The following is a 23895-nucleotide window of genomic DNA, read 5'->3' as shown; positions in this document are numbered from 1 at the left end:
CATACAACTATGGTACTGACCCCTCAACACCTGCCACAGGGTGTGCATCTTTCCTAATTCCAGTTCCATCTGTTCACCTACTTACCCCAGAGCAGTATTCACTGACCCACCACAGACTCTGTGGCCTGGCTTGCAGGCCCACTTTAGGGGGCTAGCAGTGCTCTAGTCCCTCTGCATTCCCCAATTTTTCAAACTCCCACATAGCTCTCAACCCTAAGCATTACTCTCTACCTCTGGCTCCTATAGTTCAATCTCCTCTACTTTTGCCAGCTCTAAGTAAGAGCAGCCAGCCAGCCCGCACGCCCCATGGGCTACCTGGAGGACCTCCACTCACATACTAGCACTGCAAAAAAAGCAAAAGTTAAACATGAAAGTTCTCTTCCTACCTGACTTTAATTCCTAGTGTTAGAATGATATTCCTTTAGAATTTTCATTTTACTTATATAGTCCTTCATTTACTATTAAGATGGTTAGGATCCCAAGCTAACCCATAAAACCCACCACTTGAAACAGCATTCTAGATACCAAACAACTTAACTCTATGAATCCCCCTCCAAACCTTTTATTTTTAAAAATGTCATACCCTTGCCACGAAAAGTGATTATCCTTGGAATAATCACAACACTTCAGTGGGAAAAAAAATAAGATTCTTTGAGAACATCTCATAATAAAATTGTATTTGATAAAAGTACTTACAGAAAAGAGCATGTTCTTTTTATCTTGATTAACAGCCCGTGGGTCAGGGACGGGGTCAGTGTGCTTGATGACAGAGACAGATTCACCTAAGTAGGTTGAGAGAGAAGGGATGGTTAAATTTGTGCCATCTGTACTTACTCATTACTACTCACGGGATATTGTCAAGTATCATAAAAAGGACAAAAAGCTCAGCTCATCCAAAAAAGGTAATTTATTACAAAACTTCAGTAAAAGAAGCTCATTTCAGAGCAAAGAACTAATGCCAGGATTAAAATAAATATAATTTCATAATAAAGGAACTTAATTTTGAGGTAAAATTTCAGTCACTTACCTTTATTTTCTGGAATACCCATTCAAATTTAGTTTATTTTCTGTTCAAACACTGAATGTGTGTGTGTGTGTGTATATATATATATATATATATATATATATATATATATATACACTCTAACATCTATAAGAAGTGAATATATTTTTACTTTTCAGAAACTAAAAATTGTATACACAACATATATTAAATAATGAGTGCCATTCACTGTCCCAATGAATATTTTTGTTTAGTAATGCCAATTACGAGCAACGAAAACAGTATATTAGAAATATCTGCAAGCACTAGTCAGACCATTCCATTTCAACAAAGCAAAATTGAAATAAAACAATCAGCAGTTGCGAATGAAACAATCAGATGGCTTTAAATGACTATTTTTCTAAAACTTTAAAATGTGTTGCATTTGGCTTCAACTTTATTCAACATCACTTAGGAATTACATAGGGTTAATCTGATCTGAAATATGGCTCTGTTCATTTTAAGTTGCAGGTAGCAAATTCCAAATACCTGATAAGAGTCTGATATTTCAATTTAGCCTAAAACTACAATATGATTTAAAAAGGCAGATACTCAAAAATTCCACGAGTTTTTTTTTAAACACTTTTACATCACATAACCCTTACCCCTCCTTCTCACTGACTACTAGTATTTCCATCTACTAATTTATTTTCTTTGTCCCCCCCTATTATTTATGTTTTAGACATTTTTTTTTTACTCAACTGTCCATACCCTGGATAAAAAGGGGCCTCAGAGACAGGGTTTTCACAATCACACAGTCACATTGTAAAAGTTATATAGTTAGTTATTCAATCGTCTTCAAGAATCAAAGCTACTGGAACACAGCTCAAAGGTTTCAGGTACTGGATATCCTAAAAAGGGATATCTATATAATCCATAAGAATAAACTCCAGGACAGCTTTTCGACTCTGTTTGAAATCTCTCAGCTACTGAAACTTTACTTCATCTCATTTCTCTCTCTCCTCTTTCGGTCAAGAAGGCTTTCTCAAACCCTTCATGCCAGGTCCTGGATCATCCTGGGACTTCTATCCCATGTTGCCAGGGAGATCTGCACCCACGGAAGCCATGTCCCTTATAGTGGGGAGGACAGTGAATTTACCTGCCAACTTGGCTTAGTGAGAGAGGCCCCATCTAAGCAACAAGACAGGCTCCCTGGTGGTGACTCTTAGGCCTAATTTTAAGCAGGCTTAGTCTTTCCTTTGCAGGAATAAAATTTCCGAGGTATGTGTGTGCCCCAAGACAGAGGGCTCAGCCTACTGAATCGGTTCTCCCTACTGCTTGCAAGAATACCAGAAATTTTCCAAATGGGGAAGGTGACTATTTCCTCCTTTCTCTCCAGTCCCACAAAGGGATTTTGCAAATACTTCTTTATTCACTGCTCAAATTACTCTGGGATATATTGGGGCATCACACTAACTTGCACAACACAACACAGCAAAATCTCACGCCTGCATGAAGAGTTTTAAAACAGCAATTATTTCTGTGGCATACAATGAAAATTTTAGACAGGCACAAAACCTGTCCCCCCACCCCAATATTTTATAAGCTTCCAGCCTGATACTGCTAATGGAAGTTTTAATAAATAAGCTAGTCATAAAAAAACAATAAAACAAATATAGAACCAGGTGACTCACATCACTACTTCTATAACATTCGTTGCTTTTAAAAACTGATAATCAAATAGAAAATCTTGATAACCTTTAAATTTTATATTTACTCACTATTTAATTCAGGTTAGCATTGTATTCAAGTTAATCTTCCGACAACCTTACTTCCAGCTAATATGAACCCTCCACCCTAGACTGTGCCTGCATCAAACAAAGGTGGGAAAATGTTTTAAACAATCCCAAATCTAAGCTTATGACTCCAGGTAGTAAAACCATTTTTTTTTCCGTTGTGCTAACTTTTGAAACTGATTATTGCAAAGTATGTTAGATGTGAGAACAGTATTCCTCCAATAAAAAAAAAAATCACAGCCATGGAGCCTCTGTTGCCTGCGAAAAAGGACCATGAATAAGTAATTTTCACACAACAGGGAAAATTGAACACTTTAACCTTAAGACAACTATCTCTGCTAATAAAGGAATTTCTAATCTTGTAAACACAATGGTGGCTTGGTTTTTTTTTTAATCAAAAAATAATTTTTGAAAAATCTAAAAACAGAGACCTTATGGGATAAAGACCAAATCTGATTTTTAAAAAATCATCAGCATGGCTTCCCCCACTTAATGCCTTTAAACTCAATATAATGGCAAAAAAGCCTGAACTGATCAAGCTGTAAGCAAAAGCATCTTAGAGAATTAAGATGGGGTACTAAAGGAACAGCAAGGCAGGAGGAGTCAACTCTATAATACGGGATATATCAGAGAGACTTCAAGAAATTCAATGATTTCCAATATTATAATATTTACCTGTGAGAATCGACTGGTCTACTCTGAGAGTTGTTGATTTGATGGAAGTTAGCCTTATATCCGCAGGAACTTTGTCTCCAACTAATAGGGGAAAAAAGACAGCTAAAATAAGCAATGTTATAAAAAGACGAACTTATCTCCAAATCAAACACAATTTTTAAAGAAAATAAAAAGTCACTATTAGCACAAATATACAAAATTCTGTTAAATAAGCAAGATAGATGACTTATCTCAGGCTCGTAACTCCTTTACTGGGTATGCATAATGTGTGAATTGCACAGGAAAGGAGAGGATGACACTTAGGGAAAAACCTCCAAGTACACATTAAAGAGAGTAGCTCTATATGCTCAGATTAGAGCTTTCATTTTAAAGAATATTTTTCTATTTAGCCGTATTAAGTATAAATAATGAATAGGAAACATAGTTGGCTCTTAGAGAAACACAAAGTAAAGCTATAACAGACACCACTTTTTACCTATCAAACTGACAAACACTGAGGGCTGAGAAAAATATACCAAGTTGACAAGGATGTATAGAAAGAGGATTCATATACAGGGTGACCAGTCTGAAATATGGTGGTTTTATTCAGAAGAACAAATCACCAGTGGTAACTAACTCATCAGCTGCATCAGGTGCATAGACTAATGAGAATTCTGGGTCATTACACTGCTAACAAGGACAAACGCTGAATATATGGAATGTCCAAAAACATTATCATGTCTTGTTTTATAAATATATTAAATATATATACATATTTTTAAACTTTAAACATATTTTTATTACACAAAGGTTTGTCACATAATTCGATATTTCTCTACTTTTTACACAATTATTCTTACTCTCCACAGAAAGGCTGCTTCTTAATTTCACATTTAGTGATGCCATGCAATAAAGTCCTGATTTAAGAGAATCACTAAAAATGCCTGTGATTTAAGTTGAAAGCAATACATCAGTACATAGATAGGTCTTGTACCCTACATTAGGAATGTACAATTGCCTTTTTATTCAAAAATACAAAATAAATTATCCATAGGCATGGACAATGACAACAGTAAACCATTACATATTTTCAACCAAAATCAGCAACCTATGGTTACAGTGAGTTTCTTACATCAGTCAGCCTTCTCTTCTGTCCTTTTCTTCAAATTACTTTAACTAACTGGTGAGGAACACTGCCTTGAGCTTCCCATCACAGTTCATTAATTACAGTAAAGCACTATTCTAGGAATTAGACCATGCCACCTCCCATACTACCCATTCCACCCACTTCAGGGTCCTTCCCTTATTTGGGGATTTCTGTGTTGTGATTAATAGAGGGCCACCCAAGAAGCATCCAATAAAGCAGCTCTTACAACCTCAGCTCGATAGTTCCTTTTTTCCATCACATGCACAAAATCTCCAAGCATAGCATCACAGGCAACTGAGGAACACTGTATAATTTTCTCAACTATCTTTGCAATGGTCATCGTAGGAATTCTGAGTGTCCTTTTAATAATTTCTGCACCATTTTTCTGATCCTCATTAGCTAGAGTTAGCCCAAGGCTAAGAGTGCATCAAAACAGTGCACAGCCATCTCCCGGTAATGCCTACTTCAACAGCAACTCAAACAGCACTGACTACATCTGTAACTTTTTTTTTTTCATTCACTTCCACATCACTTGTTCCATTAACCTTCAGCACAGTTACTCCATCTGAAAGTTTTGCTAGCTGTTCATGTCGTTTTATCTTTTCATATTCACTAGCTGTGGCATCTAACAGACATCGTGCATAAAATTTCCAACTTGAGCCTTGTCACCTTTTCCTTTCAAGAGCATGGCTTCATCTCTGTTCACAATGACCTCTCAAACTTTTCGCAAATCATTACGCTAAACAACCCAAAGGTTTAGTCAACTCTTCTTCAGACACTACATCACCAGTAGCATCAACCATGCCTTTAAGCTGGTTCTATTGTCACCAAAACCTGGAACTCAGACTGCTACAAACTGAAGATCAACTACGGCCTATTCAAAACAAGTACACTTAAGAGCCTCTCCATCACTAGCTTCAGCAATTGTGAACAAGGGTTTACAGTGAGCACTGACAATTTTAAGAGCAGGAAGAATACTGGATTGGACGCTAGAAATGTTCTTTTCACTCAACAGAACATAGCCATCCTGGAATTCACATTTCTGATCCTCTAATGTATTATTAAAGTTTGGAGAAATATAACCCCGATCAAACTTCATGTCTTCAATAACTTCTCATTTATCATTCAATGTTTTTCCATCCTTTACTGTGATGACACCCTTTCTTCCAACCTTATTCCATTGCATCAAAAATGATGTAGCAGCCTGTGCACAATTTCTTCAGGGGTTGTCACAGGTTTTGATTGCTTCTTAAGTACAGCAATTATAGCATCAACAACTAACATCACACCTCTCCTGATTCCTACTGGATGAGCACCTCTGTTAATCTCCTTGAAGCCCTCCTTGGCAATAAAGCGTGCCAGTACGGTAGCTGTGATGGTACTGGCAACATTGCGCCAATATTTCTATATTTATCCTTCAAGTCAACTGGCTCTGCAATGGTCACGCCATATTTTGTTACTGTGGGCTTTCCTCAACTCTGTTCAACAATCACTGTTCTTCCCTTTGGTCACACAGTAACAGCTACAGCATTAGCTAAAATGTCTACACCTTGAAGCATTGAGGCTCGGGCATCTGCACCGAATCTTACATCTTTGGTGTGAGCCAGAGGGAGATGAGGAGCAAATGTCCTGGACACTGGGTTCATCTGGTGAAGGACGGCGGGTAACTGAAGGATCTCTGCAGGGTGGTGGCCAGGCGTGCAGGCACAGGTAAGGTGTTCAGTGGCGAGTGAGGGACAGAGTGCAGGGCGCACATGGCAATGAGTCTGTGTCCCCTCCCTCTGTCGCGCCCCCCACCCCACCCCCGCAGCAATACATTTTCAGGTGGCTCCCACCCACTTCTTGTAATATTCAGAGCCTATTTAGTACTTATAATTCATACATCCTTCCAGACTTTATAACAGCATTGAATATGCTGCTGAAGAAGAACAAATTGTTATAAACTCACTGGAAGACAATGTGGCAATATTTATCAAAACCACAAAAGCATAATCTTTAACCTACAAATTTCATTTTGAGTAATGTATTCTGTTAGATATGCTCATACAATATATGGTTATTCACAGCATTATTTTTTAGTTAGCAGCAGAAAAATGAGGCATCTCTCTTCATACTAAAGTACAATTTTCTCTAAAATACACTGCAGAAAGAAATTCCCTGGGGAAGGGATAACAAAAACTGGTAACTGGGTAGCTGGAGCATGGGAGGAAAGGAGACCTTTCACTTTGTACCTTTAAGTTTTCTTTGAATTCTGAATTATCAAATAAATGAATTAATACTTGCATAACCTCTGGAAGATCTTTTTAAAGTCAACAAAATCTTCTTTTCTGGGCCGAATAGTTCCTTTAACAGCTCAAGTGTTCATTTCTTAGCCCCTTTCCTAGATTTGTACAAAATAAAATCTACAATGCAGACCCAGTAACAGATCAAGCCAAGTTTCACATCTTGAAAACAGTAACCAAAACATTAGATGTCTTTAAATATTGTTGAATGGGGAAAACTGACACCATACCACCAAAGCCAACTAGATACTAAAAATAAAGATGCAACAACTTTCCATCTTTCTGAAAGGTAACCAAGGTGGTTTGGGAAGTCTTATGCAAAGATAGCTAAAAATTAGAACTGATAAAAAGTAAATTTCCCTAGAATTACAGAAGGTAAAGTTCACATTTTCTAGACTACATACTGAGTTACAACACTGGTTACAACACTGGTTACATTCACTGGCCAAATGGCCATTCTGTCTGAGAAGATTTATTTCACTTATTAAACCTTCAATTTAGTTTGCATTTTTCTGCATTCCAGAAATTTTAAATTCAAGGAAAGTATGGTCTTGCTTTTTAAGCTGTAGTTCATGAAACAAACCTGCAGCAAAAGTAGGTAATGTGGTTACAAGGCACCACGGAAGGAAACAATCAGCACATAATCTCCAGAGGCAAAGATCACCCTTGCATTTGATTGCAGGGACACATTAAGTTGTAAAATTCCTACTGGAAATGCTTATGCAACAAATAGCAATATTCAAAACTGAATAAACCTTTCATTTTAATACAATTTTGGTCATACTACATTGAAGGAAACACATCTTTTGATCAAGAAAATAAAGTAACCATAGTCTAAACTTTAGTGACTTTCAATGGCTAAAATAGTTTCCATCAAGATGAAAATTTAAAACCAAATGAAAAAGTCTTTTATTCTTATTATTTCTGATTGTCACAATTAGCTTTATCCCATGAGCCTCAGAACATGAAAAGAAAATAGTACAAACTAAATGATGGAACATTTGAGTCCAACTGGAAGAATAACTTGAACATGGAACCTTTGATGTCTGAGGAGATTTATGTCACAATCGTACATGAACCAGAAGATTTCTGTCCAGTACTGCAGAGGTTCCCACAATCTATGAAAACTATCACTGTGGCAGATGACAGATGAGCATATGCCAGCAATTTTAATTGAAGCAGTACAGTATCTGATTTTATATTCCAAGTTGAATCTCTTTGTTCTACTTAATTCCATATATAAATTATAACTCATATTCTCATATAAATATGAGGACAAACTATAAGATGATGCAAAGGAATACCTTGCAATTTATTTTGCTGTGTTTCAGCAGAAGCACAGAGGATTTGAAATAGATGGAAAAATACATTTTTGAGGCAATACATTTCCGGGCTAAATCTCAGGTGAGACCATACTATATATACATGGGCTGCATTAAAATTATTGCATTCATTATAAAGAAACTAGCATTAATTATAAAGAAAACCAACTACTTTCTCCCCTAAAATCTGTATCAATACATGAGGAGCATCTCTTAGCCATACAGAAACAGCATTGCTATACATTTAATTTTTTCCAGATATTCATTTAATTGCTTCAAATGTCAAATACTAGTGGAAAAATAACCTGGAAAAACTCCTTAAAAATTGATCTCAATTGAATATGCAACTATGTGATGATATTGTGAATTGCTGAGTGTATGTATTGGGAATGTTTGTGCTTCTTGTAATTTTTTTTAATTAATAAAAAATTAAAATAAATAAAAAATTGATCTCAAGCACTCCTCAGCTTTTCTTATCTTACAACTGTCATTCTAATTGGACAGCAATTAATTATTAGGAAGTAAAAAGAAAAGACAATCTGGGGACCTTTTAAAAACTACAGATTCTCAAGACTGACTCAAGAGTCTGGTTTACTGCATTTGGGATGGAATCCCAATGCATTTTTTAAAAAGTCCTTCAAATGTGCTTTAAAAAAATTAATACAGCTCCTTTTAGATGTACACCCCCAAAAACCGAGAGCAGGAACTTCAACACTTAGCTGTACACCAATGTCCACAGCATTATTCACAATAGCCAAAAAAGAACCAAGACTCTGATACATGATGAACCTTGAAAACTTCATGCTGAATGCAATTAAGTCAGACACACAAAAAAGATGTCATATGATTTCACTTACACGCAATAACTACAATATACAAATTCACAGAGAGAAAGCAGATTACAGGTTACCAAGAGAGGAAGGGAAATGGGGGAAGCAAAGCTGAATACAGAGTTTCTGTTTGGGGTGATGGAAAAATTTAGGTAATGGATGGTGGTGATCACAGCACTGAATCGTATCTTGAAGGTGGTTAAAATGGGAAATGCTATGTTGCATATACATTGCCACAATAAAAAATAAAATCAATAAAAGGAAAAAATCCATGACTATGAGGGTCCTAGATGCCATGAAGGGCTCATTTAGAAAAGCCTTCACCATGTGCCACTTCTCTTGCACCAAGTCTGCCTCTCCCGGCCAAGGGGACCCCTAAGCCTCAAAACACTGTGAAATGTATGACTGAAGGTTTACCTATCATTTGTTTTCTAAACTGATCTCTTTATAGAAAGGTGTTAAAGCATACATCCAAAATGTTATTTTTAAACTTGCCACATTACAGTACTCTCTTAGCTAGAGACTCTCCCATCATCTTGACCAAACTATATCCTCATTTTACAGACAGGAAATCAAGGCTAGGAAGTAAAAGAAGTCTGCCTCAGGATCCTTAACTCATGGGAGACTTCAACTTGCTGTGTGCCTCTGCTTCACACTTTCTGTTTATAATTTGTTTTTAATTTACATTGATCATATACCATGTATGGAATCTATGTGTGTGAGGATTTCTCAATAAAAAAGGCTACTGGGAGCAAAAAAACAAAAAAGACTTGATTTAGGATTTGAATCTATCAGGCAGCAGGCTCTCTAAAAAATACAGACCCATGAAAGTAAAGATCTATGGAATACCTTCTAAACTAAGACCTAAAAACCCTCCTTTGTCCACAGGCTTCAGTGAATCCCAGACAGATGATCCTGTGCAAGGAATAGGCTGCACTGTTCTGATGGTCACAACCAGCAATATTTCCTTAATAGGACACGTCTCTGCCCCAAGGGCAAGCGATAGTAGAAAATTCTTACTCTAGCCAAGGAATATGCCACAGTTTATCCCTCTAATTTTTTTTCCCTGTCTCTGTCATCTAGGCAGGTGTGATAAGAGAATTATTCTTATTATACTTATATAAACTACCTTCTATTTGTGTATCTGACATCTGTTGCTTACATAAGTCCAGAGCTCTTTAACCTGATATTACAATAAACAGATTATTTTGACTCTGAACTAGATCTTCAAAGTAATACTTTATGGATTTACAAGGAGTTAAAAGACAGCTTAAAAAACAAAATCTAATTTATCATGACAAATCCCATCAAGGAGTTATGCAAATATTCTCTAGGAAGAAACTATACAAAAGATCAGAAATTGCATCCTAAATGCTACTGTTTTTAAGTTTAAATGCGCCCTAAGAAAAGCAAGACAGAATTAATTAAACTAAATTACTTAAAGATTTAACGGTGACTCAGCACGTTATCACTGTTTCCAATTTGAGTCACAAATTTTGTAGTCAGGCAGAATGAATGAAATCCTTCACTTGAGAAACTGTCTTTGCCTACTTAAAACTATTTCCAGGCCTCAGGGTGAGCAATTTAAATTGCCATAACACAATAAGTACTTTTTCTCTCAATCTGATTTTTGTGAGTATTGTCTTTAATAATAGGCTTTATCTTTCAAAACTGCCAATATAATCATCTTTTCGTTTAAAATCTTTCCATGGTTTCTTCCTACAAGATTTCAGATAAAATCTATTATCTCTATCATAGTTAACACCCTTCAAGATGCAACTGCAGCTCACCTCTCACCACTCTCTCGCCTTCCAAGCTTCAGACACAATGGACTTCAGTTCCTCAAAGTCCTCAAATTTCTTCCCATACTGCTTCTCCTCCCTTCCCAAATAGGCTCTCCTTGAACTCCCAGACCAGATCCGTGTCTACAAAGGGTTGTCCTTTCGTTTTCAACACTCATCACATTCTACTCCATCTGCCTTCCCCTAGACCAGAAATCCCACAAAGCAGAGTCAGTCACTTTTCCTAGTCCCTACCAGCATGCCCGGTGCAGAATGAGTGAACAAAACATCTGTCAATGAAGAAATGGCACACTTTATTTCCTTTAATATACAAGCATCAAAAATTTATGATGATAACTATCTAGTTCAAGAACGTTACAAAACTAGGAAAAAGAAAAAAAAACAAGATCCAAAGGGGTCTCAGACCTAATTCAGCTGAATGAGGTCAAATAGTGATACGTGTGTAAATTCTACATTTGGAACAAAAGAAAACTCCCCAAACAAACAAAAACCCTACAGGAACAGAGGATTACAGATGTGTGTCTGGGGGTGAGGAGGGGCCCCACAGGTGAGAAAGACTCAGGATTTTAGCTGGTAGGACAAAAATTGGCAAAGTTTCCTTAAGTTGTAAGAGCAGAAGAAAAGTTTCCAGTGTATGAGACTCCATTTACATAACAGTATTTTTGAGTCTGGGCATCAAAGAGCCATCAAGGTAGTAAAGGTTTGAAAATAACTACTAGAGTAACTAAAGAGCCAAGACTACTTTGGAAATAAAAATTTTAGGATACACGATATTGTTAAACACTTAAGACTGCTAGTTCTACCAATACTTGCCACATGCTCTTAGATAAATTACAAATTCATTGCTAAAATATGGGTTTGTATGTTCATCTCTAAAGTAAAGCGTTTGTATGTTCCTCTCCAGCTCTAACACAATAACTGATTTACCTTCAAATACCTAAGAGACCATCATATGGAGATGAATTAAATGTCTGTGTGGCCCCAAATAAAAAACTAATGTATAGAACAGAAGTGGATTTTAGCTTATAAAGAATATTTGATTAAAAAAAAAAAAAAGACTGAAAATGGCACGTTGGCCAGAATACACAAGTTTCCAGTTACTAGAAGACAGCCATTCCTTAGATGGCATATAGGCAGCACGGGCACTAAGCTAGGGCACAGGGCGTAGAACTTTGATACCTATCAAGACAGATTCCAGCTTTTTTCCTTTTTTGATTACAAAAGTAATCAATGTTTATACATTTATACATTATATAAAAGATATATTTTTTATTAGAAAATTTGTAGGTTACAAAAAAATCATGTATAAAATACAGAGTTCCCATATCCTACCCTATTATTAACACCTTACATTGGTGTGGGACATTTATTACAATTTGTTGGAGAAGCCATAAAATATTACTCACCTGGCTGCTGTGGCTGATGCAAGGCAACAATGATGACCAATCCCAGAAATCTGCCCTCTGCCCTAGCAACAACGGCCATCAATCCCCATCCGACACGTGTTCCTGCATGCTCCCAGCCTATATAAGCCTGTGCACTTCTTCAATAAAGCGGACGCCTTCCACTCTTCCCTGAGTGTTGTCCCGAGTCGTGTGCTGTGTGCTCTGTGTCTGTGTGACTGACTCAGTACAGCCACTTACCCCCAGACATCAGCTACCCCACAACAATTCATGCAAGAACATTTGTATAATTGTATTAACAATATTCCATAATTTACAATAGGGTTCACTGTTTCTGTTCTACAGCCGTATGCTTTATTTTTAAATTCTTATTCTAGTTTAACATATACAGCCTAAAATTTGTCCCCCTTAAATCACATTCACTCATGTAATTCAGTGGTGTTATGGTCACAATGTAGTGCTACCATTACCACCACTTATCACCAAAACTTTACAATCAACCCAAATGCAACTCTACAACACCCACACATTGCCCTACCACCACCCCAATAACATGTAATCCTACTTTCTGTCTCTTATTTTGTTTATTTGCTTATTTTAGATATTTTATGTAAGTGCAACTATACAATATTTGCCTTTTTGTGTCTGGCTTATTTCACTCAGCATGATGTCTTTAAGGTTCATTCATGCTATCGCATGCATCAGGACTTCATTCCTTTCTACAGCTGAATAATCCATTGTATGTATACAGCACATTTTGTTTATTCATTCATCAACTGATGGGCAGCTGGGTTGTTTCTATCTTCTGGCAATTGTAATAGCATGGCTGTGGACATTGGCGTGCAAATATCAGTTTGATCCCCTGCTTTCACTTCCTTTGAGTATATACCTACAAGCAGGATTGCCAACTTATATGGTAATTCTAAACTTAACTTTCTGAAGAACCACCAAACTAAACTGTCTTCCACAAGCTACACAAATTTCTCATTCCCACCAGCAATGAATTAGTGTTTCTATTTCTTTACATCCTCTCCAAGACTTGTATTTTTAAGAGGAGCCAAACTTTCTAGTGGGTGTGAAATGGTATCTCACTGTGGTTTTGATTTTCATTGCCCTAACGGCTAATGATGTTGAACATCTTTTTCATGTGCTTTCTGGCCATCTGTATATCCTCTTCGGTGAAGTGTCTATTCAAGTCTTTTGCCCATTTTAAAAACTGGGTTGTCTTTTTAGTGTTGACTTCTTTATATTTTCTAGATATTAAACCCTTAGTAGTTATATGGTTCCTAAATATTTTCTCCTATTGAGTAAGCTGTCTTTTCACGTTCATGAAAGTTCTTTGATGCACAAACGTTTTTAATATATGTGAAAATCTTGCATTACCTTCATTCAACAAATATATAAGCTGTTAACAGTATTTATCTTCTAGATCCTTCTCTTTGTTTAACACTCACTGAATTTAAAATCACAAACCTTCATTTACGCTAAATATATATACAACTGTCTCATTCTTTTCTAATGGCTGCATACTAATAATTGCTAAAAAATTAGAGAACATTCATCATTCTATAGCAGGGACTGCTAGAAGGGCTTTAACAGTTACTAACTCTTAATCTTCAAAGCAATTCTAAGGAAGGAGGTGTTATCTTCATTTCCAGTTTTCAGATGAGGAAAATGAGGCACAGAAACGTCACTTGGCTCAAGGTCACAATATTTTAGTCAAACTACAGACTAAATTAACCATAACTCCCATTTTCATGGTCATCTAGGTGTTTCTAATTTTTCCTATTACAATGTCATACAGTGAATGTGTTTGTGGACTTGCATTCCTTCTGTAGTAATCTAAAAGTAGAATAAAAATTTCCCTACAAATTCATATGTCCTCTAAATTTATATCTTCACCACTTCTCTTACTCCCAAACACGTATTTTTCTGAGCACTGTTAACACTATTTTATGTCTTTTAGTTCTTATGTTATCTCCAACATAAGTCATTCTAGATTTTTACATGGTCAATTGTGTCAATCTTGGTGGTTTTGTGTCACACTTAAGAAAGGTGTTCTCCATAGCCATAGGCCTCTTCACAATTAATTGACGTGGCATGGATGTAAAGGTTGGCACTTACTGATACTATGACCTCTATTCCATCATAGGGAGAAGGTATGATTTCAGATTAGGAAAAGTCAGCTCTTTGAGTATCACACCAAATTTCAAGATCAACTGGTCCACTACGACCTAATGGTTGGGAAGTCCTCCTAGAATTCATTTCTTCTGGTTCATAGCTACCATGACAATGCTAAATGGCCCTAGTTTCAAAACTTTCTGTTTTGAATGCATCAACACTAACCTCTTCTACTTATATGAAGTCCTATCCCAGACCTACAGAACGGAAACCTGCATTTTAACAAGATCCCCAGGTACCTATGGACATGAAGCTATTAGGAAGTACTGCTCTAAATGGGCTGACAAACTACAGTGGCCCAGGGACTAAATCTGCTAGCCAAATAAGAGGCCTGTTTATACACGGTTTTGTTTTTTTTTGCTTTTGTTTTTGTTTTTTTAACCCTAGAATTTCCGAGAATTATTTTTAGATTTTTAAAGGGTTGTTTAAAAAGAGATTTTGCCAAAGAGAGTATATGTGGTTCTTAAAGTTAAAAATATTTACCAGCTGGCCCTTTAAGGAAAAAGCACACAGACCCTTGTCTGCTGAAAGCTGAAAGTCAAGCCTCTCAAATCCTAGCAGCTTTCTACAAACAAAAGTCCACCTGGACTCACAGCCCAGGCAAATAAATGCGCCCAAGCAAATAAATGCCATATGGCCACATTATCTAAATCAAACATCTCTTAGAGCCAAAAAGTTCCATCAAAGAATCTAGTCCAATTATACAATTCTGCAGAGGTTAATTTACATGTCCAGTGTAATGCAGAATCAGACTAACAATCCAGGTCTTCTAAATGAACTGAATCTTCCTTCTCTTTTACAATTTGTCTTTCCTCTTTTTTACTCTCTTCATACATGTTACTAAATCTCATTAGGGGAAGGTGACCGTCAAAACATGAAGATTTTCGCAACTTCTTATAATTCATAAAAAGGAAATAAATCAGAATGGACTCTTTAGTCCATAAAGAGCTTGCATCTTTAGCTCAAAATAATTACGGAATTTGTCAAGCTGTTGTGTGGATTAGTGGTTATTATAATCAAGTGCTTTTATCATTAGGTTCTTTGACACTGAATAGCCACGTTATAAAATGTTTAACTGTTCTTCTCCTGTTGAAATTTTCAGTTGCTTAAAGTTTGAGGCATTATGGATAAATGTACTATGAATATCCATGTTGAGTGAAATAATCCAGATACAAAAGGACAAATGTTATGCTCTCACTGATGTGAAATAATTAGAATAAGTAAACTCAGAAAGTCAGAAATTAGAATACAGGTTACCAGGGGCCAGAATGGGAGTAGGGAATGGTGAATTAATGCCTAACAGATACAAAATTTCTGTTTGGAGTGATGGAAAAGTTTTGATAATAGACGCTGGTGATGGTAACACAACACTGTGAATGTACTCAACACCACTGAGTTATATGCCTGAAAGTGGCTAAAACAGGAAGTTTTAGGTTATACATATGTTACTAAAATAAAAATTAAAAAACAAAACAAACCCATAGGACTGTACAACACAGTAAACCCTAATGTATACTACAGACTGCAATTAGTAGCATAACTATAATATTCTCTCATCAATTTACCACATTAATGCCAAACGTGAATAATAATGGGGTCAGGTATATGGGAACTCTGTATTTTCTTGCATGGTTTGTAACCCTACAAGTTCTCTGATAAAAAAATAAAAAGTAAAACTTTTATTTCCCTTAAAGTCACCAAATTCAATTATTCTTTTCATTTCTGAATAAATCCTGAAATTGCTAGCACTACTGCTGAACATTCAGTCTTCATTTTAGGAAATACATAATTAATTTGTCATAGAGGCTCTAAAGCAAATGCAATTTTATGTGAAGATTATATCATCTCCATCACTTATATAACCTTAAAATATGATCTGCTCCAGAGCATACTACAGGACAAAAGTCATCTGAGGATATTTATGTCCTCATGCTATTCGTCAACTCTGGGTTACCAAGATACATGCAGTTTGTTTTAAACAATCCTGAGAATCATGCCCTTGAGAAATCAATAAATAACCCCTTGGGGGCATATACCAAAACTTCCAAAACTCTAAAACCGGACTCTTATGGTAATCATAGCTTGATTTACTGTTTTTGGTGGAGGGTGGGGTGGGGTGGGGGTGCATGGTCCAGGAACTGAACCCAGGTCTCCTGCATGGAAGGCAAGTATTCTGCCACTGAACCACATTGTTATAATATTAGCAGAAAGCATAAAATGTTGACAATCATTTCTTATAAATTATACCTGTTTGTACTACTTTGGTTTTCATCCATCCAAAGAAATATTTTCCTCACATTATGATAAAGCAAAATTACTACAGCTTCAGAAGATGAACATGTGGGTCACATGTGGGTCTCTGTATTTGTCAAATTAATTTTATTAGGCTCTTGAGTTTTAGATATTTCTAAGGTTTACATAAGCATTTTCTATGCATGCTTACTCCTTGGAAAGGTTTTAGATGATACAGCAACACCTAACATTTAATTCCCTTAGCTCCCTCTATCCTGCACCCCTAAATAAAACACTATTCCGACCAGTCTAGCCTTCAGGAAACTCAGTGGAACCATCCATCCAAAAACCATGTGTTCAAGGCAGACCACGGTGGCTCAGTGGAGGTGGGCCATGGTGGCTCAATGGCAGAGCTCTTGCCTGCCATGCAGGAGACAGACCTGGGTTTGATTCCCAGTGCCTGCCCATGCAAAGAACAACAACAACAAAAAAATCATGTGTTCAGAGAGCTGACAAAAAGAGCTTTATCACCTAAAACCAGGAGTTGACTCTTACATTCCAAAGAAAAAGGTCTGTTCCTTTCTGCAAGTATCAAAATGGCAAATAAGAACTAGCTTTTATGTTCAAAATAGTTCACAATATTCTCCATTACTTCTAGCTACCAGAAAGACCTAAGCTCTAGCTATTTATAATTTAAATAAAAACAAGTTACCATCTCTAAAAAGCACAATTCATGTTATTTAATTATCCCATGAGCTGTGAGAATAACACTTTGACCATAAAACTTAACATCTGCATTTAGTGTTGAAGTTCATTTCTACAGTTTCAAGCAACTGAATTACTGAGTTAAATGTCAACTTTCAAGGTCAATCAGGTTATTAATCCAGATGTAAGTGGAATCTAAGTGAAAAACCTCAACGTATATAGTCTAAAAAATCTTAAGCACCATGTATCTGGCCCATGTCAAGTATTCACAACATATTTTTCCCCAAATGTTCCATATAATTTACTGTATATGCCTCAGAATTATATCACAAGTCAATGATGTGGAAATGCAAGGGACCCATAATAGCCAAAGCAATCATGAAAAAGAAAAAAGGTTGGAGGATCCACACATCCAATCAACAGTAATCAAGACAGGGTGGTATTGGCATAAAAGTCTTAAGGTCAATGGAATGGAATTCAGATTCTAGAAATACATTTATAATCAATTGAACTGACAAAGGTGTTAGGAAAATTCAACCAAGTATAGTCTCAACAAATGATGTTGAGAAAATAGATATCCACATGCAAAAGAATGAAATTGGATCCCCCACATCAAACCATATAAAAAATCTTGAGGTACAAAGAAAACAGTTTCTGAGATATGACACCACAAGCACAAGTGACAAGACAAAACAAACACTACTTTTTAGTAGTGTTAAATTAAAACTTTTTGTGCTACAAAACACACTATCAAGAAAGTGAAGACATACTACAGAATGGGAGTAAAGTTTTGTAAATTACGTATCTGGTAAGGGATTGGTAGCCAAGATAGATGTAAGAACTCTTACAACTCAACATTAAAAAGACAACCCAACTAAAACAGGTGAAGTTGTGAGGCATGTAACTAGGCAGATGATTCTTAAGGTATGCTAAATGAAACATGAACCTCACTAACATGGACTAACTAACTATATTGTGCAAATTCTGAGAACTGAATTCGAGAGCAAAGGCTATCAGGTGAAGCCCTAATGAAGAGGTTCCTAGATTGTAAGCTCTACAGCAGTTCCATCTATTTCAGAGTTGTAATTGTTATTTCTAAATTCTGAGATGCTGAGCTCTTCGTGTATAACCTGGTCATTTCCTGTAATTTGAGGTATTTGTGTGACACCTGAGACTCAGAGTTAGCGTTGTGCAGCTATGAAAGTGAGCATTATCCCATACAGCAACTGTTAAAAATACTGAAAAAGAGATCAGACTTCAATTAGAGATATGAAACAAGCTGATCTGGGTAGGACCAAGGTAAATCATGACATTGGTAAAGGATGATACTGACTTTATTTTAAAACTTCAATCTCTGTTGAGACCAAAGAAGAGATGTTTATTTGGTGCAAAATGTATATTTTCAGTATTAATACCATCTAATTTAACTTATAAGGTCAGTTTATTCAAATACCATAACTTCAAGGAACCTTGGATAAGAAGCAAGATCTTACTGGTTTGCAGAGGTTGGAGAGATGGCCTGATACATCCCAGAGTAATCTGGGCTGAAGATTTAAAAGTATTTGCAAAGTCGCCTTGTGAAGTGGGGAAAAAGGTGGAAATATTAAATTTCCCCACCTGGGGGAGACCTATTATAATTATTGAGAACTGCCAATTTGATGGGCCAGGTCCTCAATCTTGGGGCTTGCCCTTATGAAATTTATTCCTGCAAAGGAGAAAGTAAGCCCACATTGTGCCTAAGAATCACCCCCAGAGAACGTCCTCTGTTGCTCAGATGTGGCCTCGCTAAGCCAACTCCATAGGTGGACTCAATACCCATTCCCCCGACTTGAGACATGACTCTCAGCGGTGTAAATCTCGCTGGCAACATGGGACATGATTCTGGGGGATGAGCCTGAGCTTGGCATACGGCTGAAGAAGACTTTTTGACCAAAAGGGAGAAATGAAACGAAACAAAGTTTCGGTGGCTGAAAAGTTCATATACAGTTGAGAGGTCATTCTGAAGTTTATTCTTATGCAGTATAGATATCCCTTTTCAGTTTTTGGTGTGTTGGAGTAGCTAGATAGAAATACTTGAAACTGTCAAACTGTAATCCAATAGCTTTGATTCTTGAAGATGATTGGCTAACTATAAAGCTTTTACAGTGTAACTGTGAAAACCTGTGACAGACCGTGAAAACCTTTTATCCAGTATATGGACACATGAGTAAGTAAAAAAAAAAAAAAAAGATAAGAAATAAACAAATAGGGGAGAGAGAGGGAACAGGATTTGTTTTTTAACTTATATTTTTACTTTTATTCTTTTTTTTGGAGTAATTTGAAAATGCTCAAAAAATCAACTATGATCATGAATGCACAGCTATATGATGATACTATGAACCACATATATACAATCTGAATGATTATATAGTATGTGAATATATTTCTCAATACAACTGCATTAAAAAATAGGTAAACCCAGACTGATTTGAACAGTGAATAAAGAAGTATTTGCAAAGGGGAGAAAAGGGGAAATACTCAACTTCACCATTTGGAGAACTCCTAATAATCTTGAAAGCAGTGGGGACAACCAAATCAATAGGCCCAGCCATTGATCTGAGGATTTGCCTCTATGAAATTTATCCCTGTAAAGGATAGGATAAGCCTACTTAAAATTAGGCTTAAAAGTCACCCCCTAGAGAACCTCTTTTGTTGCTCAGATGCGGCCTCTCTCTCAGCTGACACAGCAAGTGAACTCACTGCCCTTCACTGCCTCCCCCACCACACACATGGGACATGACTCTCTGGGCTGTAAATCTCCCTGGCAACATGGGACAGAAATCATGGGATGAGTTGGGACTCGGTATCAATGGATTGAGAAAACTTTCTTGACTGAAAGGGGGAAGAGAGAAATGAGACAAAAGAAAGTGTCAGTGGATGAGCGATTTCAAACAGTTGAGCAGTTATCCCGGGGGTTATTCTTACCTGTTATAGAGATATCCCTTTTTTAGTTTATGGTATATTGGAGTGGCTAGAGAGAAGTACCTGAAACATAGAGCTGTGTGCCAATAGGCATGTTTCTTGAAGATGACTGTATAATGATATAGCTTTTACAATGTGGCTGCGTGATTGTGAAAACCTTATGTCTGATGCTCCTTTTATCTACCTTGTCAACAAAGGAGTACAACATATGGAATAAAAATAAATAGGGGGAACAAATGCTAAAATAAATTTAATTTGAAATGCTAGTGATCAATGAAAGCGAGGGGTAAGGGGTATGGTAGGTATAATCTTTTTTTTTTGTTTCTTTCCTGTGTTCATTTCATTTCTTTTTCTATTGTCTTTTTATTTCTCTTTCTGAATTAATGTAAATGTTCTAAGAAATGATGAATATGCAACTATATTGCATATATATATAATATATATTGCATATATATTATATATTGTGAATTACTGATTATGTATGTTGTTTTTTGTTTCATTTTTTAATTAATAAATAAATTTTAAAAAATGTGGTGATGAAACTGTGAACCACTGATTGTAACTATGTCAAGAATGTCTGTTTGTTAAGGTTTACAATAAAAATATTTTTTAAAAAAATAGGCAAAGGATTTGCATAGCCATTTCTACAAAGATGACAAAAATGGGCAGTAAGTACATGAAAAGATGCTTACCATTAGGAAATTAGGGAAATCAAAACCACAATGAGATATCAGTTGAAGACCAAAATAAAATAAAATTTGGAATGGGGTGGCCCACAGTGGCTCAGCAGGCAGAGTTCTCACCTGCCATGCTGGAGACCTGGATTTGATTTCCGTGCCTGCCCATGCAAAAATAAAATAAAATAAAATTTGGAATGATGATAGTATTTTTGTAATGGATGATGTTGATGGTAACATGGCATTGAAATTAACAGCACTGAAATATATATATCTGGATGTGATTAAAAGGGGAAATGTTAGATTGTGTATATGGTAACAGAATACCATAAAAAAAAAAATCACTACACAGTGAACCCTAACCTAAACCATGGACTACAGTTAATATTACACTTATTAAAATGTGCTATCATTAAGTTTAACAAATGTTCCATACCAATGCAAGGTGTTAATTGAGTAGTTTATAGAAGCTTGTATTTTATGCATGAATGTTCTATAAATGCACAACTTCTCAAATAAAGAAAAAGAAGATCCTAGTAAGAAGACCCTAGTAAGGACTGGCAAGGATGTAGAGAAACAGGAACTCTCATATACATTGCTGGTGGAAATGTAAAATGATTCAACCACTTGGGTTAAACAGATTAGCAGTACTTTGAAATGTTAAACACTGTCACCATATGAGCCTCAAATTCCATGCCTAGATACAAACACAAGAGAAATGAAAACACGTCCACCCCAAAACCTATACATGAATGTTCACAGCTGCATTATTTGTAATAGGCAAAAAGTGGAAACAATCCAAACGCTCAACCGATGAATGGACAAATATGGTATACCATACAATGGATCATTAGGCTATAGAAAGGAATGAAATACTGATCCTTGCTACAACATGGATGAACCTTGAAAATAGGCCAAGTGAAAGAAGCCAGTTCTAAGGTGTATACTGTATGATTCCATTTGTATATTTGGATCAGAAAAGGCAAATCCACAGACATAAAGGAGATCAGTCATTACCAGGGGCTAGTTGGAGGGGCTAACGGTATAAGATCTTGGGGTTAGTGGTGGTGGTGAAAACGTTCTGGAATTATACAGCAGTGATGATTACACAACTCTAAATATACTAAAAAGCCATTGATTGTACACTTTAAAAGGTAAATTTTATAATGTGAATTACAGCTCAATGAAAGGTGATGTTTAAAAAAAAACTGTGATCTGGCCCTCCAATAAATTGAAATATGACTGACACATATGCTGTGCATATATTTGTTAAGTACACCATACACTGTCTAGCAAATTAACTGTAGCTGAAGGCAGAGGAAAGCCTCAATTGTAAAATGTAAACAACCGTAAATGTGAACTGTAAAATGTGAACAGCCAAGAGGCTGATCGTTAAAAGCCAGGCATCTGCAAGCTCTGCATATCAGAGTCACCTGACATCTACCCTAAGTTTAGCTGTTATTACTGAATGTACATAGACTTTAATTTTCTGTTCTGCACAGAAGCTGCACAATAAGCATGCTTACAATTAGCTGAATATATCCCATACTTCTGATTCAAGATGATCATTCACTGAGAGCTTCTTACATGCTATGCTCAGCAAGATTACAGTGGGGAAAATTACACAGTTCTGCCCTGAAGGTGCTCACTGACCATACTAGTTTGACAACAGTGTTTTATAAAATGCCCGTACTGACTTAAAACTAGCTATCACCTGTTCTGCATTCCTCAGTTAGAATGGTCAAAATTCAAGACGAGTCTTATGTAAGAGCCCAATGTCAAAGCACTGCCTATGTTTTCCGAAATTAGTAATGAGGGGTGGGGGTGGGGAAGTGAAGGAAAAAAGTGGTAAAGGCTTTAATGACATGTTGGCATTCTTCATGAAGAATTCAGAAATAGGACAAAGGAGAATGGATTTAAGTGTGTCTATTGCTTAGAACAGTTAACTATTAGTATAGTTCACCTAAGAAAAGAGATTTAAACTCATTTGTTTTTAATACTATGTCCTTTTTTATTATTATTAAAAGGGATATGCCAGCAGACTGGAAAACTTAGAATCTTAGGTTACACACACTATGGATCAACCAAGGGTTGCCTTTCCTAGACCATGAAATACAACATTTAAGTTGATTAGAAAAGTATACTAACATGAATTCTTTTATCTTGCATTCCTGTTCCACTTAGCCCATAAAAGTTTTAAGATTTTTCATTCAAAAGTATCCTACTGTTTTCCCAATCATATTTCTATGCATTAAAAATGCAAATAAATTTAAAAAGAAATACTATTTATAGGGGATTGAAATTTCACAGTGGGCAAGAACTGTCAGGTAGATCCAGGTTATAACCAAAGCTATGTCACTGTGAGATCTGTGCACTTAACAAGCTACATAAAATACGCCTAACCTCTCAAAAAAAGGTCAGGAAAGATTGATGGTATTGAAAACTGAGAAAAAAAAAAAGAGGTCTGTATGGCTGTAGCAAACAGGAGTGGCAGGCGCACAGGTGGCTCAGTGCTAGAATGCTCACCTTCTATGCGGGAGGCCTGGGTTCGGTTCCCAGACCACGCACCCCCCGCCCCAAAGAAAAAAGAAGTGGCCTAAGATGAAGTCAAAAAAAAAAGAGGAATGAAACAATGCAAGATCTTTTTTTTGTCAAATAAAGGATCTGTTATATTTCAGAGGCAACAGGAAAGACACCAAGGGTTTTAGGAGATAAATAAGTGACATGACCTTTAAGAAACCACTCTAAATGTTCTAAGAAATGATCATGATGATGAATATACAACTATGTGATGATATTGTGTTACTGATTATATATGTAGAACAGAATGATCATATAAGGTAAGAACGTTCATGTTTGTATGTTGGTATGTTAATAAATAAAAATAAAAAAAAAAGAAAGAAAGAAAGCACTCTGGCCAC

General features: G+C 36.3%; 1 protein-coding gene and 1 pseudogene across 2 annotated transcripts in view; both read right to left on the bottom strand.

Annotated features, from left to right (window-relative positions):
• ATP2A2 (ATPase sarcoplasmic/endoplasmic reticulum Ca2+ transporting 2) overlaps positions 1–23895 on the bottom strand; it is a 61347-nt gene that overhangs the window by 20937 nt on the left and 16515 nt on the right. For both annotated transcript variants that reach the window (XM_077159823.1, XM_077159824.1), the window contains exons 6-7: positions 3454–3534; positions 697–782 (exon numbers count right to left, since the gene is read on the bottom strand). In XM_077159823.1, the coding sequence (XP_077015938.1) occupies positions 697–782; positions 3454–3534 (167 nt within the window). The remainder of the gene's footprint in view (positions 1–696; positions 783–3453; positions 3535–23895) is intronic.
• Positions 3544–6399, bottom strand: LOC143682128 (60 kDa heat shock protein, mitochondrial pseudogene; annotated as a pseudogene).

This window comes from Tamandua tetradactyla, chromosome 5 (assembly GCF_023851605.1).
Source record: "Tamandua tetradactyla isolate mTamTet1 chromosome 5, mTamTet1.pri, whole genome shotgun sequence".
Classification (NCBI taxonomy): Eukaryota; Metazoa; Chordata; class Mammalia; order Pilosa; family Myrmecophagidae; genus Tamandua; species Tamandua tetradactyla.
This window is presented reverse-complemented; position numbering and strand designations above follow the sequence as displayed.